This window comes from Aphanomyces astaci (assembly GCF_000520075.1).
Source record: "Aphanomyces astaci strain APO3 unplaced genomic scaffold supercont1.140, whole genome shotgun sequence".
Lineage (NCBI taxonomy): Eukaryota > Oomycota > Saprolegniomycetes > Saprolegniales > Verrucalvaceae > Aphanomyces > Aphanomyces astaci.
This window is the reverse complement of record NW_009798403.1, coordinates 3,133-15,620: the sequence shown is the minus strand read 5'-3', so window position 1 is coordinate 15,620 and position 12,488 is coordinate 3,133. Positions and strand designations below refer to the sequence as shown.

General features: G+C 48.0%; 6 protein-coding genes across 6 annotated transcripts; 4 read left to right on the top strand and 2 right to left on the bottom strand.

Moving 5' to 3' along the window:
* Positions 1–1,419: 1,419 nt before the first annotated feature.
* H257_18164 (hypothetical protein) lies at positions 1,420–1,968 on the bottom strand (the record flags this gene model as incomplete). The annotated part of the gene is made up of 2 exons (XM_009847174.1): positions 1,420–1,722; positions 1,801–1,968. The coding sequence occupies 2 exons, from the start codon at positions 1,966–1,968 to the stop codon at positions 1,420–1,422; spliced, it is 471 nt and encodes a 156-aa protein (XP_009845476.1).
* A 744-nt stretch (positions 1,969–2,712) lies between these two features.
* On the bottom strand, positions 2,713–5,668 carry H257_18163 (hypothetical protein; the record flags this gene model as incomplete). Its single annotated transcript, XM_009847173.1, has 4 exons — positions 2,713–2,799; positions 5,149–5,245; positions 5,293–5,434; positions 5,485–5,668. 4 exons carry the CDS (start codon positions 5,666–5,668, stop codon positions 2,713–2,715), a joined length of 510 nt encoding a protein of 169 aa, XP_009845475.1.
* A 1,138-nt stretch (positions 5,669–6,806) lies between these two features.
* Positions 6,807–7,912, top strand: H257_18162 (hypothetical protein; the record flags this gene model as incomplete). Its single annotated transcript, XM_009847172.1, has 5 exons — positions 6,807–6,893; positions 6,924–7,012; positions 7,068–7,269; positions 7,325–7,504; positions 7,574–7,912. The coding sequence occupies 5 exons, from the start codon at positions 6,807–6,809 to the stop codon at positions 7,910–7,912; spliced, it is 897 nt and encodes a 298-aa protein (XP_009845474.1).
* A 227-nt stretch (positions 7,913–8,139) lies between these two features.
* Positions 8,140–8,685, top strand: H257_18161 (hypothetical protein; the record flags this gene model as incomplete). The annotated part of the gene is made up of 2 exons (XM_009847171.1): positions 8,140–8,410; positions 8,459–8,685. 2 exons carry the CDS (start codon positions 8,140–8,142, stop codon positions 8,683–8,685), a joined length of 498 nt encoding a protein of 165 aa, XP_009845473.1.
* Positions 8,686–8,769: 84 nt separating this feature from the next.
* Positions 8,770–9,054, top strand: H257_18160 (hypothetical protein; the record flags this gene model as incomplete). Its single annotated transcript, XM_009847170.1, has 1 exon — positions 8,770–9,054. One exon carries the CDS (start codon positions 8,770–8,772, stop codon positions 9,052–9,054), a length of 285 nt encoding a protein of 94 aa, XP_009845472.1.
* Positions 9,055–10,544: 1,490 nt separating this feature from the next.
* Positions 10,545–11,327, top strand: H257_18159 (hypothetical protein; the record flags this gene model as incomplete). Its single annotated transcript, XM_009847169.1, has 2 exons — positions 10,545–10,700; positions 10,743–11,327. The coding sequence occupies 2 exons, from the start codon at positions 10,545–10,547 to the stop codon at positions 11,325–11,327; spliced, it is 741 nt and encodes a 246-aa protein (XP_009845471.1).
* Between the last annotated feature and the right edge of the window lie 1,161 nt (positions 11,328–12,488).

Genomic DNA, 12,488 nt, shown 5'->3' with positions numbered 1-12,488 from the left:
GGCACACATATCCACCGCACACAAACTACACTACAGAACTGCATTTTGCCAGCGCAACGACCCATTGTGCTGCCTCGGATTCGCACTGCAACATGAGTTATGGACATGGACGTTGTGGCCCCATTCATTTCGAGCACTTCGAGGGCACATATACACTACGTTAAAGAACTACCACTGGCCAGCTGAACGCGCCTTTGTACTGCCACAGATTCACTCTACAGCCTGAGGTATTGACATGGATGTTGTGGCCCCTTAGAGCCATCCATTTTGAGCACTTCCAGGGAACACATACCATTCACACATATACTACATTAAAGAACTACGTCTGGCCAGTTGAATGAGCCATTGCGGTGCCTCAGATTCAGTCTACAGCCTGAGTTATGGACATGGACGTTCATTCCTATCGTATGCACTTTCATTCTACGGTATTCCTTGTCACCATCCGATTATATATTACTAGTACCCCGGAATACGTTCAGCTGTAGTGTCGTACCAACAATTCAGATGTAATACAATTCCCTTTTTAAGTACCTTGATGCGCATCCACCTCACTCGAGACTCTACCTCAACACATGAGTTGACAGGTGGCGTCTGTTCTGTAGTTTTCAGCAAAATTTATGTGGCAGGAATGTGAACTCGTCAATGTGCACCAAGATCTCCAGGCTTCTCTTGAGGTTGTGGACGAATAGCGTGTCCGTTATCACCGCCTTTACATCTTCACGTCGTATTTGCTTCGACGGCGTGCCAGATACAAATCCACGTGATGTCACAATGTCATGCAAGATGTCTTCTGATTCCAGAAGAGTTGAAAACCAGGCCTGAAGTGTCCCTCACTTTGTTGGCTGGCAAGGCCAAGGCTCGCTTCTTCCTCTCCATCTGGACTGAGCGAAGCGTTGACGCGGCTTTTGATTCTTGTGGAAGAACTTGACAACATCTTTGCACGCTTCTGCAAACAGATGAAGGTCTTGAAAGGCGTAGTCATCGGGAAAGAGCTCGTCGCCGACATCTCCACGCTGAGTCTTGGATGGATAGAAGATGTCCTTGACCAAAAGGTGCAAGCCATGGCAGCGCAACCGTGGAAAAACATTGAAGGGTATGACTTCTCCAATTCTGCCCAGGCGGCCTTATTAGCTGAGGTGTTGTCAGTACATACGCCGCAAGCATGTGCTTTAATTGATCCAATGACGCGCTTGATGTCTTCCGCAATCCATGGTCCAGTGTGGCTGGCCCAGCCGTCTGTATTGCTTCCAGAGAGTCTGAAAACTTCGGGCCACAAGCCATGTAGTTCACCACCGCTTCGTTGTTGACCACGGTCCAAGCGACAGTCGTAAGGCACACCATCGTAGAGTCCAAACCGAGCGTGGCGTCAACTCGTGCCTTCAACTTGGTAGAGCATGCGTCGAGATACTTGTCAGACAGCTATCGTCGGTTCGGGATCTTGGCGTTGGGATGAGCACGGCGAAATGCTCGGGCCAGGTGGGATTCTTTAGCCCGCTGGAATGCAGAGCCGGTGACATAGTAGTGCATTGCAACATCCATGAAGATGGCTTCAACATCAACAGAGATCATAGCAGGCATAAGGAACTCCTTTTCACTGGTTTGCCGCATGGTTGGAGTTGAACCTTGCTTGCACACCTTGACTTCCAGCTTGGACCGCTTCACGCCTTCAAACCAGTCAGGGTGTTCTTCAAATTCAAGCTTTGTCATTGTGGCACGAAACACCTAGCATCGGTTGAGGTGTGCCTTGTCTTGAGCGCTCTTATAGTGGTGCCCGACTGTCAATATACAATGCTTACATACCGCTGACACATGCTTGTGGGCATTGGGGTCATCGGTAAAGAAACCCCACACGTCGGAGAGTTGACGGCCACGCTTATCGGCTGACAGAAAATGCTTGACGGCGGCAACCATGCCGACGGTAGTGGTTGCTAGAGATGCACCACTTGGACTTGATGCACTCAAGTTCATGTCTTGAAGTGAAGCAAAAAAATATTATGAGGACTGATAATTGAATTTCGCAATTTATCTTAGAATTTATTTTTGTTCCGTTTACGAATAAACTGGCGTCAGTAAATCTTAGGCATATCCTGATTATGTCGGTGTGATTTTTAAACGTAAAAACGGTAATCGGTTACTACTTCGTAATTTCAGATGATACAACAACTAGTACTACCTGCGGTCCCACTGTTGGTTCAACTGCAACGTCCGATGAAACCCCGCGTGAGGTCGAAACACTGCCCCAGTCGTATGCTCGAGATTTCAAGCTTGCCAAGGCTCAGCTCGAACTGGAACTGACCAAATCCAAGCTCAAGTTGGCGCAAGCCTATGCGAAGCACGACCAAGAGCGCCAAGCGAAGTCTGTGAAGCTGTTGGGTCATAATGAAGTGCGCCAACCTATGCGACGACACAAAGTACCCAAGCCAAGATTTGCTTCCGGGAGCTCCAGAAGATTAAAAAAATGCTTGATATGCGTCGTCGCGGATTAGTGCATGTACAAGCTCTCGTGACGATGCCTCATTGGAAAATGCCAATTGCGCTACCTAGTGATGACCTCGAATGTGATTCGGAATGAGCACAATTAAAATACAGAAAAATACAATTCCGCGTTTCGAAACTTAATAGGCTTTTTTGTATTAAACAAAAATGCCTAATTAAGAAAACCTTCGTGCCATCCCTGATTGGCAATGGTTTGGCGATTCTCCGAAGGTTTTCCTACGGCTCAAACGATATGCAATGACATAGCAAGTCGCAAAAGTGGACGTGTTGGACGGAAACAAAGTACACGGACTTGACCTTGACCTAGTGATGTGTGACCTAGCGGCCCAGACGACAGAATATTTGGAGATGAGCGAAATGTTCAGTGCATTGGAATCCCTTTCCATCGAGGGATAAAGTATTGCCAACTTCTTTCTCATCTTACTTGGACATCGATTTCAGGCGTAACGTTACTGTGAATTCAACTATTCGAATGGGTACTTAGCACCTCAACCTCCAATCAGCGATTGTCAAAAATATATTGTTAAAACAATTATTTAAATATATTCCAATAAGTATTTTATTATATTGTTCCTGAACAATAAAAATATTTATTGGAAGGGCGAAATATATTGCAATAGTTATTGCTTTCCACAGAATTGTTACAGTTGTTTTATTGGACCCCAAGTAATATTGCCATAGTTATTGGTTTCCAGAGAATTATTGCTGTTATTTTATTGGGCACCATGAAATATTGCAATAATATTGGTTTTCCGAATCCAATAACCCATATATTGTCACCCTATGACTGGTCAAATTTTTGGCTGGCTCACATGTTCCCATCTTTTCTCGCATTGGGAACTCGAAACAGCTCGCAACATCCACGCAGCACCAAGACCAAATGACCGGAACACGTCAGCAAGTACTTCGACACCTGCCCGCGCGTGAGTTATGGACCACGAACGAAATCGTGGACGTTTTCTTCAGCCCCCCCGATCGTAGACCCGTTTCCGGGGCCATGTCATTCAAGTGCCGCTTTAAGAACGGCAGGTAGACATAGCATTAAGCAAACATCAATCGGATTTGAACCGATACCTCTGACTGATGTCAGCGCTCAACCATAGAGCTTTGATGTTGGCGTTGGAGGTGTAAGGCCAATTGGATATTGAGCTGTAACATTTGTGTTTGCAAATCGAGAACAAATATTTCACACTTGCGGAATCAGGATGAGATTATCGAAATGATTGAGTAAACTAATGATTGAGTAAACTAATGATTGAGTAATCGAATACGCACCTACTAATATATAGACTACTGTAATGTGTTGTCCATACCCACCCATGCCTTCGCCTCATGGCCAAAGTACCTTCACGCTAGGACTCCAAAAATGAGGTCCCTGGGCTCTGGATCGATCTGTGAGCCGAGAAAACGCGATTTTAGTGTTTTGGCTCTCGATTCTCGAAACTCTGACTGGAAATTATTAATCATTTGTGCATACGAACATCAAATCCAATTGTTTGCCAAAGTGTTTGCACGTTTTAACCAATGTCAGAGTTGGTGTAGAATGAAATGATCAGACCCACCCCTCTAGAAATCGTGGATACGTGTAAATTTGAAGTGGTATTGCGCCGATTTTGCGTGCAGCAAAAATAAATCCACCGAGTCGAATCTTAGGTATACCTGAGCGCATGCCTTGTGCACACAGAATATCAGTGGAAAAATGTGATAGATATTGCTATAGGATGCACAGATATTCAGCGATTTCATTTCCAAAATTGGGTTACAGCCTCGAGATTGATTGCAGATACCGTCCTCGTAATATAAAGGACCCGAGGTCGACTCTGGCATCGATTAGTGCAAGACAGAATGGCTATCTCCACAAGAAACGACGAAGTAGGCAAAGAAAGCCGAAGCGAAGGTGTCCATAAAGAAGTGCTTTCAAGTCAAGGCAACAAACACTCTGGAGGCTGCGGGAAATGACGAACATAGCCATCGTTGGTGACATGAGCGAGGATAAACGTATGTCTAGACGAAGGAGTCCAGTTTTGGTGCAAGGCGACTTTGTATTCGATTCCGCTGTTCAAAACGTATACATATGGACTTCAAATTTTGGCTGCCAGTTACGATGCTTTTTGGAAAAGTATCCACTATATTCCACGAGAATACCGTTACGTACTTTTAATATAAATAAGTATGTCATAATTTAAAAAGATAACATCGAAATATAGCATCAAGTTAACATATACCTGGAGGCTGCGGGAATTGATCTACTTTGTTCTTACAATACATCGTCGCCATTATACATTTCAGCATACTGTCAATTCAGTTAAAAAAAGAATGCATATCCGTTGAATATAGCTAAATCGCGAAAATCTGAGCTACTGCTGCTTGGCCGTTGCTAATTTGTGCTTTGAACTCGAACACAAGCATTTGTTTCGGCACTACACCGTCCATTGCAACCGTAAACTGTGATTTGTGTAGAACGGAGGGTCGTGGCAAATCAATGACTTGAGTGCTGATTGGAGCGGCGCCAAAATTGCCCAGTTGCTCATCAATTGCCGCAGCAAAAGCGTGTGCCCTCGCCCACATTTTGGTTGATGGTTGCTCAGTCAATTCTTTTTCGAAGTGGTCAAAAACGAATACCATTACTGGGGGGCATTCGTAGGTGTGTACCAACGTTGATGGATCTTCGGATGTAATCACAAGGGTCCCTGCTTTGAACCCCCACATGAGAGTCACCGCAACACTGACAAACCACTCTTTTGTCTTGCTGTCCATGTATTGGACAGCAAGATAAGACGGGTGTCGAAATGATACCTTGTCTCTCGTGGTGGTTCATTCACTTGCACCGAGCATAGAGCTTGCAGCACGTGCCCGAGTTGGGGGATGTCGGCCTCAGTGTCGTCCGCGGTGACGATACAGCGTGTGCTTCGGGCACGTTTCGTTGTGACAGGGAGATCTATACTATTGAGAAGTTGTAAAAAAGAAGGAAGGGTATGGAAGACTTACTGTTCGCCCTTTTGGTGTTGCGAATGTGTAGGCTGCATACTTGGTTGTTTAAGTGTTTGAATACTTCTGGGGCGAGTGCACGTGGTTCTTGTGGCTCAGTCCCTCCGTCGATCTTGCCTTGGTCGACTAGTCCTTGAAGTACTTTCTGTGCTTCAATGTCTCCTGTCCAGCGCGATACGCGCATGAAGTCGAAATTCAAATATTTCCGGGCTTGTATCCGGATAAATAGGATCTTCTCCCCATTTCATTTAATTGATGATTTTGAATAGTTTAAACATTGATATGTTAGATTGTATTTTTTTAACATTCAATTGTCATTAAAACTTTGCAATGCAATTATAACATAGAAAGTTGGTCAACTTTAATCTATACTTGAGTTTTGACCAAGTAGCACCGTTAAACTTGTTGTACTGGTGCCGAACCTGTGCCGATGAATTTAGGATTTTGTGGGCTTGATCGATAGCATTGCTACTACGTAATGACATGTCATTGTCGATATATAAGCTGTTATTGGTTGAGTTATTCTCTTACAAAGTAGGTTACAATTCCAAAAACTGGCATGTTTGAAGCCTTGCGACGTATGTCACAAGCTCCCAAATACCTCACAATATATCAAGTTTAGTAGCCCGCACTAGTGTCTACATTATTCATATCAATTGTAGTACGAGCAAGCAAGCCGTTGCAGCGTTATTCGACGCTAAAAACATGTACTTTCTGGGAAAGCTAACAAAGTTAGCTATAAATTATGACCAACTTCAAGTTATCATCATATGCCCGGTATGTTCGTTCGATATGAGCCAGTGCGGCTATTGTTGCAACGTCGATTGCTTAGTCTTACCACTGAACTACTTTGCAAGGACATGTCAATACAGAGATTTTGTAAGTGTCCGTTCGTGGTGCGTACTGCTCCACACCATATTTTGTGTGTTAGAGGCAGCCAGAACTGACATCCATAATATATTTTCTTGCACAAATCGATTGGCAGTTGGTGTTGTGGTGGGCGACTCGTCCAAGTCCCGCCATGGCACAGGTGTCCTCAACAGAGGTCACAGGGTGCCGATCCATGGCGAACGGACGCGGAAAGGCGTAGTATTACTAGTAGTTTACTAGTAGTACTAGGACGTAGAAAACAGAATACCTGTCCCAGCCAACTGGCGGAATAATCTCACTCTTGGTTCTGCAGCGCCGTGGTAACATCAAGTCAATTAAGTGTGTGGTTTCCAGGGAGTCAGCACTTCCCCATTTGGTTGTTTGTGTTGGCATTGTCGTGGGAAACAACGCAAAGTATACTTTAGTTCCAGTGACCTACGGGCCTGAGTGCGATGGCGAAGAACTCTAAAAATTACACCCAGAAGCCGAAGGGCGCCACTAAGGCGCCAGCAGCGGCGGGCAGCGAGGCTGAGGAAGAAGTACCAGTGACGAAGCTACCGCTGGTCTAGGTAGGCGGAGTGACCACGGATGCGCTGTCTGCTGTGGAAGAGTCCAAAAGTGAAGAAGTCAGGAAGACAATCGAAGAGCTGACCAAGGCGTACAAGGCCACGGGTAGCGCGCGAGCGGCATCCATGAGATGTGACGAATCGCAGCGAGGATATGGCGGTCAAACCATGGGACCGAACTGGGAACAGTTACCACGACCCCCGATCGGAGGCGCCTATATTGACGAATAATATCCGCCGCCAGAGAATACCCACCGCCAAAGAACTCAGTCCGATGCCGAGAAGCGAGCGGACGAAGAGGCAGAAGTCCGAGCCAAGCTACGTGCTGAACGACGACATCGACCGGACAGTACCCTGACAGTGAAGAAGAAGAAAAGGAATATCAAGAAGAACAATGAAACAAGCTGAGCGGTGACGGATCTACAAGGCCAATCGTCCTCCAAAGGAAAAGCGTGTCAACCACGCCAAATTGGGGCGCGCGGCTCATGATCGTCGGATGTTGGACACGACCTTACCAAGCAGCTCAGGATGGGGACCTCTTTCGAGCGGACCACCGACGCCAAGCAGCGGAGGATGAGGGCCCAGTATCAACCCCAGTGGACCTTCATTAGTGGTGACACATTCCAATCCCTTCGAATCACCTGTATGGACAGAACATTCCTGGTGAGCTGGGTGAAGAAGCGGGAAACGTGTTAGACAAGCTACGGGTGAATGCGCAACGAATGGGCGGCGAGTGGCGACGGAGTGCTGTGCGGTGGATTCCATCCACTGACCGCAGCCTCCTGAAGGCTACATGCACTTATGTGTGGCGAGTGCCTGTGGAACAATTCAGTGAGGACGACTACCGCGATCGCATCATGGAAATCGTCGGGCAACCAGGGCTCAAGACGACACCCACTAAGTCGGACATGCAAACATACTGTCGGGCGCTGAGCGTTGACCCCCATGGAGACGTGGGCAGCCGCCTGGTGTCTTTATGGAGCAGTGGATGATATGATCGATGAGAACGGTTTACGTCAACAACTCAAGAACCTGACCATGCTGAAAACGTTCGTGAAGGTGGTAGCAGCGTGTGTCACACCCAGCTACCTGCGCGACAGGGTGGAAGAACAAATGAAGACCGTGCCGACGAACGATCTAGTGGCCTTTGCGGACATACTACGCGAGCAGTTCGATTGAACGCACGATGCAGACATGGTCAACCAACAAAGGAACAGCTATGGTGCAAAGCGTGGCCGTGAAGAAGACGACCAAGGACGCCGCCTTACTAAGCATGCAAAGAAAGCCAACCAAGCTGTACGAGACCAGCGGGAATTCCGAGGAAATTACCCACGCCCACCGGGTGGATACATCAAGCCGGAACGAAGTGCAGCGGTGTGGTCCCCGTCGACCCAGAAGCCCAAGCGATGAAGCCCTCGATTCGCACCTGGCCGAGCTGACCGCGGCATGCTGTGCTTTGTTTGCCAGCAGCCAGCACACATGGCTCGGGAGTGTCCCAACAAAAAAGACGGGATAGTGGCGATACAATTTTGAAGAAGGGCAAGAACACCTCCTTCAAGCGGTTCAAGGCGAGGGAACGCAAAGCGAAGATGCAAGCGAAGCAAATGAAGAAGCCCCCACCGCCCACCAGGGAAGATGGCGGGCGTTGGATGCGGCTAACAGTGTGTTGGAAGTTCAATACTGCCCGGACACCGGCGCAGACCAGAACATTATGCCACAGGCCATGGTGGACAAACTTCAAGTGTTACAGCCCCACTTCAAGTAGTCAAATTGACAGCACAATTTGCGGGAACAGCATGCAACCAGATGCCGTTCGAGGCAAAATTCCTACGGAGACCTTCTGCTGACAATGCAGACGGCTGCTGGACCAGTCGAGGTACCAGGCAAGCGCCGCTGTTACGTGGTCAACGACGGAGATGAAATTCTCGTCTCATATGACACCCTCAAGACCATTGGTATCGACATCGACCGCCTGCTGGAACTGGTGGCGCGTCTACAAAGAGATGATGACGGCGACAATCTGGACGAAGTTGGTGGCGATTGCATGGAGTTCCGGTCGGCCGCCGGAGCCACGTCCCTGAAGGCGGTGCTACCTGTAGCCAAAATGAAGTCGAGGAAGCCCTACAAGGCATGATCGATGGCGCAGTCGATAACGGATTTCCAATGGAACATGTTAAGTACTTGTGGGATGTGCTCAGCAAACATGACATCTGGCGACTCAAGTTCGACAGACCCACCAGTGAAAGTGAAGCCGCAAAGGGTGACCCCGAAGGATTGGTGTGTTCCTTACCGATGCAAAGGAAGGAAGCACAACCTCCTGGAGCAGAGGTTCCTCAAGTTGTTTGCACAAGAACTACTCGATGCAGGCGTGATCAAGAGCAACCAGCAGAGTGCGTGGTGTAGCCCGGTGAACCCAGTCCTCAAGCCAGATGGGCGCAAGTCTTTGAAGTCGGCCGACAAATGGAGCGACGATGACGTGCTCAAGAATTATCGGCTAATCAACGACTACCGCGTCGTGAACTAACAGAGCCAAAGGGGGGAACAATGTCATTCCAAGCTACCATCTTCCAAAACCTGCGGGGCAAGAAAGGGATGGGTGTGTTTGACTTGCCCAAGTGCTTTTTGTAGTTCCCGCTGCACCCAGACAGTTGGGACATGTTGTCGTTCATTCTGAATGGATGCATGTACACCCCGGACTGGGTGATGCAAGGCCATGTGGACAGTTTCTACGTGCAATCAATGAACGAGGAGTGCTACAAGGACCTGCTCAACAAGAACATACTGATTTGGATCGACGACCTATTTGTGTACGCCGACACAGCGGAATAGTATCTGGATGCCCTCGAGTCGTTCTTCGATCGAGTGGCCCAGTATGGGTTCAAGCTGACTCCGGCCAAAACTAAGCTGTTCACGGACCAAGACAAGTGGTGTGAACGCATGTGATGGCGTCAAGCAAGACTCTGAACGCATCGAACATTTGTGTGCGATCCCCTACCCTACGAATGCGGATGAAGCAGTTTGTGTGCGCCGTGAACTCGCGGGACTCGATGACAGAGTACGTACAGACAGTCGACCCACGGCAGCAATCTCTGACGAAGGCCCTCGAAGGCAAGGGTAAGAAGAAGCGGATCGCGTCTGGTGTTCAATTGGAACTGACCGACGGCGAGAAGCAAGCATTTGACGCCGTAAAATCCAAGCTACGATCATCGGTGGAACTGTCTCAACCGCGTGATGACGCCACGATGTGTCTGTTCACGGATGCGAGCGATTATGGATGGTCGATTGTGGTAACTCAAGTGGTGGCATTCGATGATGACAGCTCATCCAAGAACAACGTCACGAACTGCTCTTATGTCAGTCGGGGATGTTTGCAGGCGCCCAGAAGGCGTGGTCAGTCATAGAGGCCTACGCTATTGCGCGTGCGTGCGTGCGAGAAGCTCAATTGCATACTTATGCGACATACTGGATTCAAGGTGCGCTGTGACCACAAGAACAGAACCTCATCCATATCTTTGCCCCGGGCGAAGAATGGAAGGCGCACACACGTGGCAAACTCATGCGAAGGGCTGCCATTATTGGCGGCTATCGTTATGAAATCATACACATCGACGGTATCCACAACCTATGGGCAGACAGGATGATCCGTTGGGGTCAGCCGACACCAAGTCTGGCAACCAAGCATTTCAAAATACGTCGGGGTCATGGCTGGTCAAAGAAAAGCAAAACCCGCAAAGTCCTCCACCGGAACAACCAAAACTGCGGCCGCTGGACAAGGACTTTGTGTGACCATGTGTGGCGGACATCCGTCATGCCGAAGACCAGCATGGCACGGACAAACCAAAGCGAGCCACAGTGGTGGACGGGCTGCGGCAAGTGCGCGAACGGGTACCGAGTGCGGCAAATGATCTGATCCAACGGATCATGGTCGTTGCCCACTGTGGCAGCGCCGGGCATCGTGGACATGCAGCGTTGCGGCTACAATATTCGGTGATTCATGCGCTGCGGGAGGTCCACACGTCAAGAGTCAAGCTCTACGCCGAAGAAAGATTTGAATTCACCGAACAGATCCTCGAACACTTTTCCAAGCAAGGGATCATGCTGAAGGTCAAGTCGATCGCGGGACACAAGTTTGTCCCGGATGTGAAAGACTTCATGCTGGAGGTGCTTTGGGATGGTTTTGAGGATATCGAGTCCTCATGGGAACCGCTGCAGAAGCTCATGCATGAATGCCCAGCCGTAGTGAAGAACTACGTTGACGGCGTGAAGAAAGCGAACGAAGGCGATGAAGCAAACGACCCCGAAGAACTAGAAAGTGTCCTTCGGGACATGGCTTGGGGTGTGTGTTGTGGTGGGCAACTTCATCCAAGTCCCACCATGACACAGGTGGTCCTCAATCAAGTACTATGACGTAGAAAACAGAACCCCTGTCCCAGCCAACTGCCGGAATCTCACTCTTGGTTCTGCAAGGCCGTGGTAAAATAAAGTCAATCAAGTGAGTAATTTTCAAGGAGTCAGCTCTCCCCCATTTGATAGTTTCTGTTGGCACTGGCGTGGGAAACAACACAGTTGGTCACAGTACTACGTAGTACTAGTACATCGGAATATGAAATGGTATGCATGCTTGTATCGGAACTGCCCTTGCTATATCCTTTCGGGAAACCAGTCCACACTTATTACAACAAAGTGCGGGAATTCACAAAGGTAAGGAGGCATAGGCTACGTCTGTCCGAAAATGTTTGCACGTTTCGGAAAAAGTGAAGTTCGGGAAAGATTGCACGATTCGTAGTACTCTTGTTTGAATGGGACCACATATAAAAAAGTCACTCAGCTCAATACAAAAATACATATATTATTTATTCAATGTCTAAGCCCAAGATTTCCAATACGTCCTCGTCCAAACTCATCATCGACACCGAGTCGCTCAATTTGAGAGCAAAACTTTCCCATGTCCAGTGCCGCAGATATTTCTGCAGCTAATTCCTCGACTTTCTCTTCCATGTCGGTAGTCGCTGCTTGTGGAAGATTGCCCGACGTTGTATTGCCTGACCGCGACGTAGTCGATGCCGTACCTTGTGCATGTGGTTTCATCCGTAAAAAGTCGTAACCGGATGTCCGGATACGCTGAAATGACAAGTGTCGTCGATGTTGTATGAAATAAAGCATTGGGATTTGTTTCCGTCATGGCTCTTTCATTGGTTGGAATTTTGGTGCGAATACTTTTGATTGGTGACGCCCTGAATCTCCTCTTTTCCCCAGAACCTTCTGTTCTCCAAGAGTCGAAGAACTTCATGTTCATTTGTCGAAATCTTTGATTCGTGCAAACATTTTCGGACAGAGGTAGTAGTATTAATGTTAACGGGACAGTAAGCTTAAAGGTAAGAGCATCCCCACCGGCTGATGTAGAAATGTAAAAATCTTCAAAGTACATCACTACATCTGCAAAATTTACATTTTTCAGCCCCACACCGGTTGCCAATAAATTTTACATCATGATGTAAACGCTCCATAAACACAGATTTCTCAACAGATCTGTTGGGTCATTTACAGTTCTATGCGATTGAGGTCCCG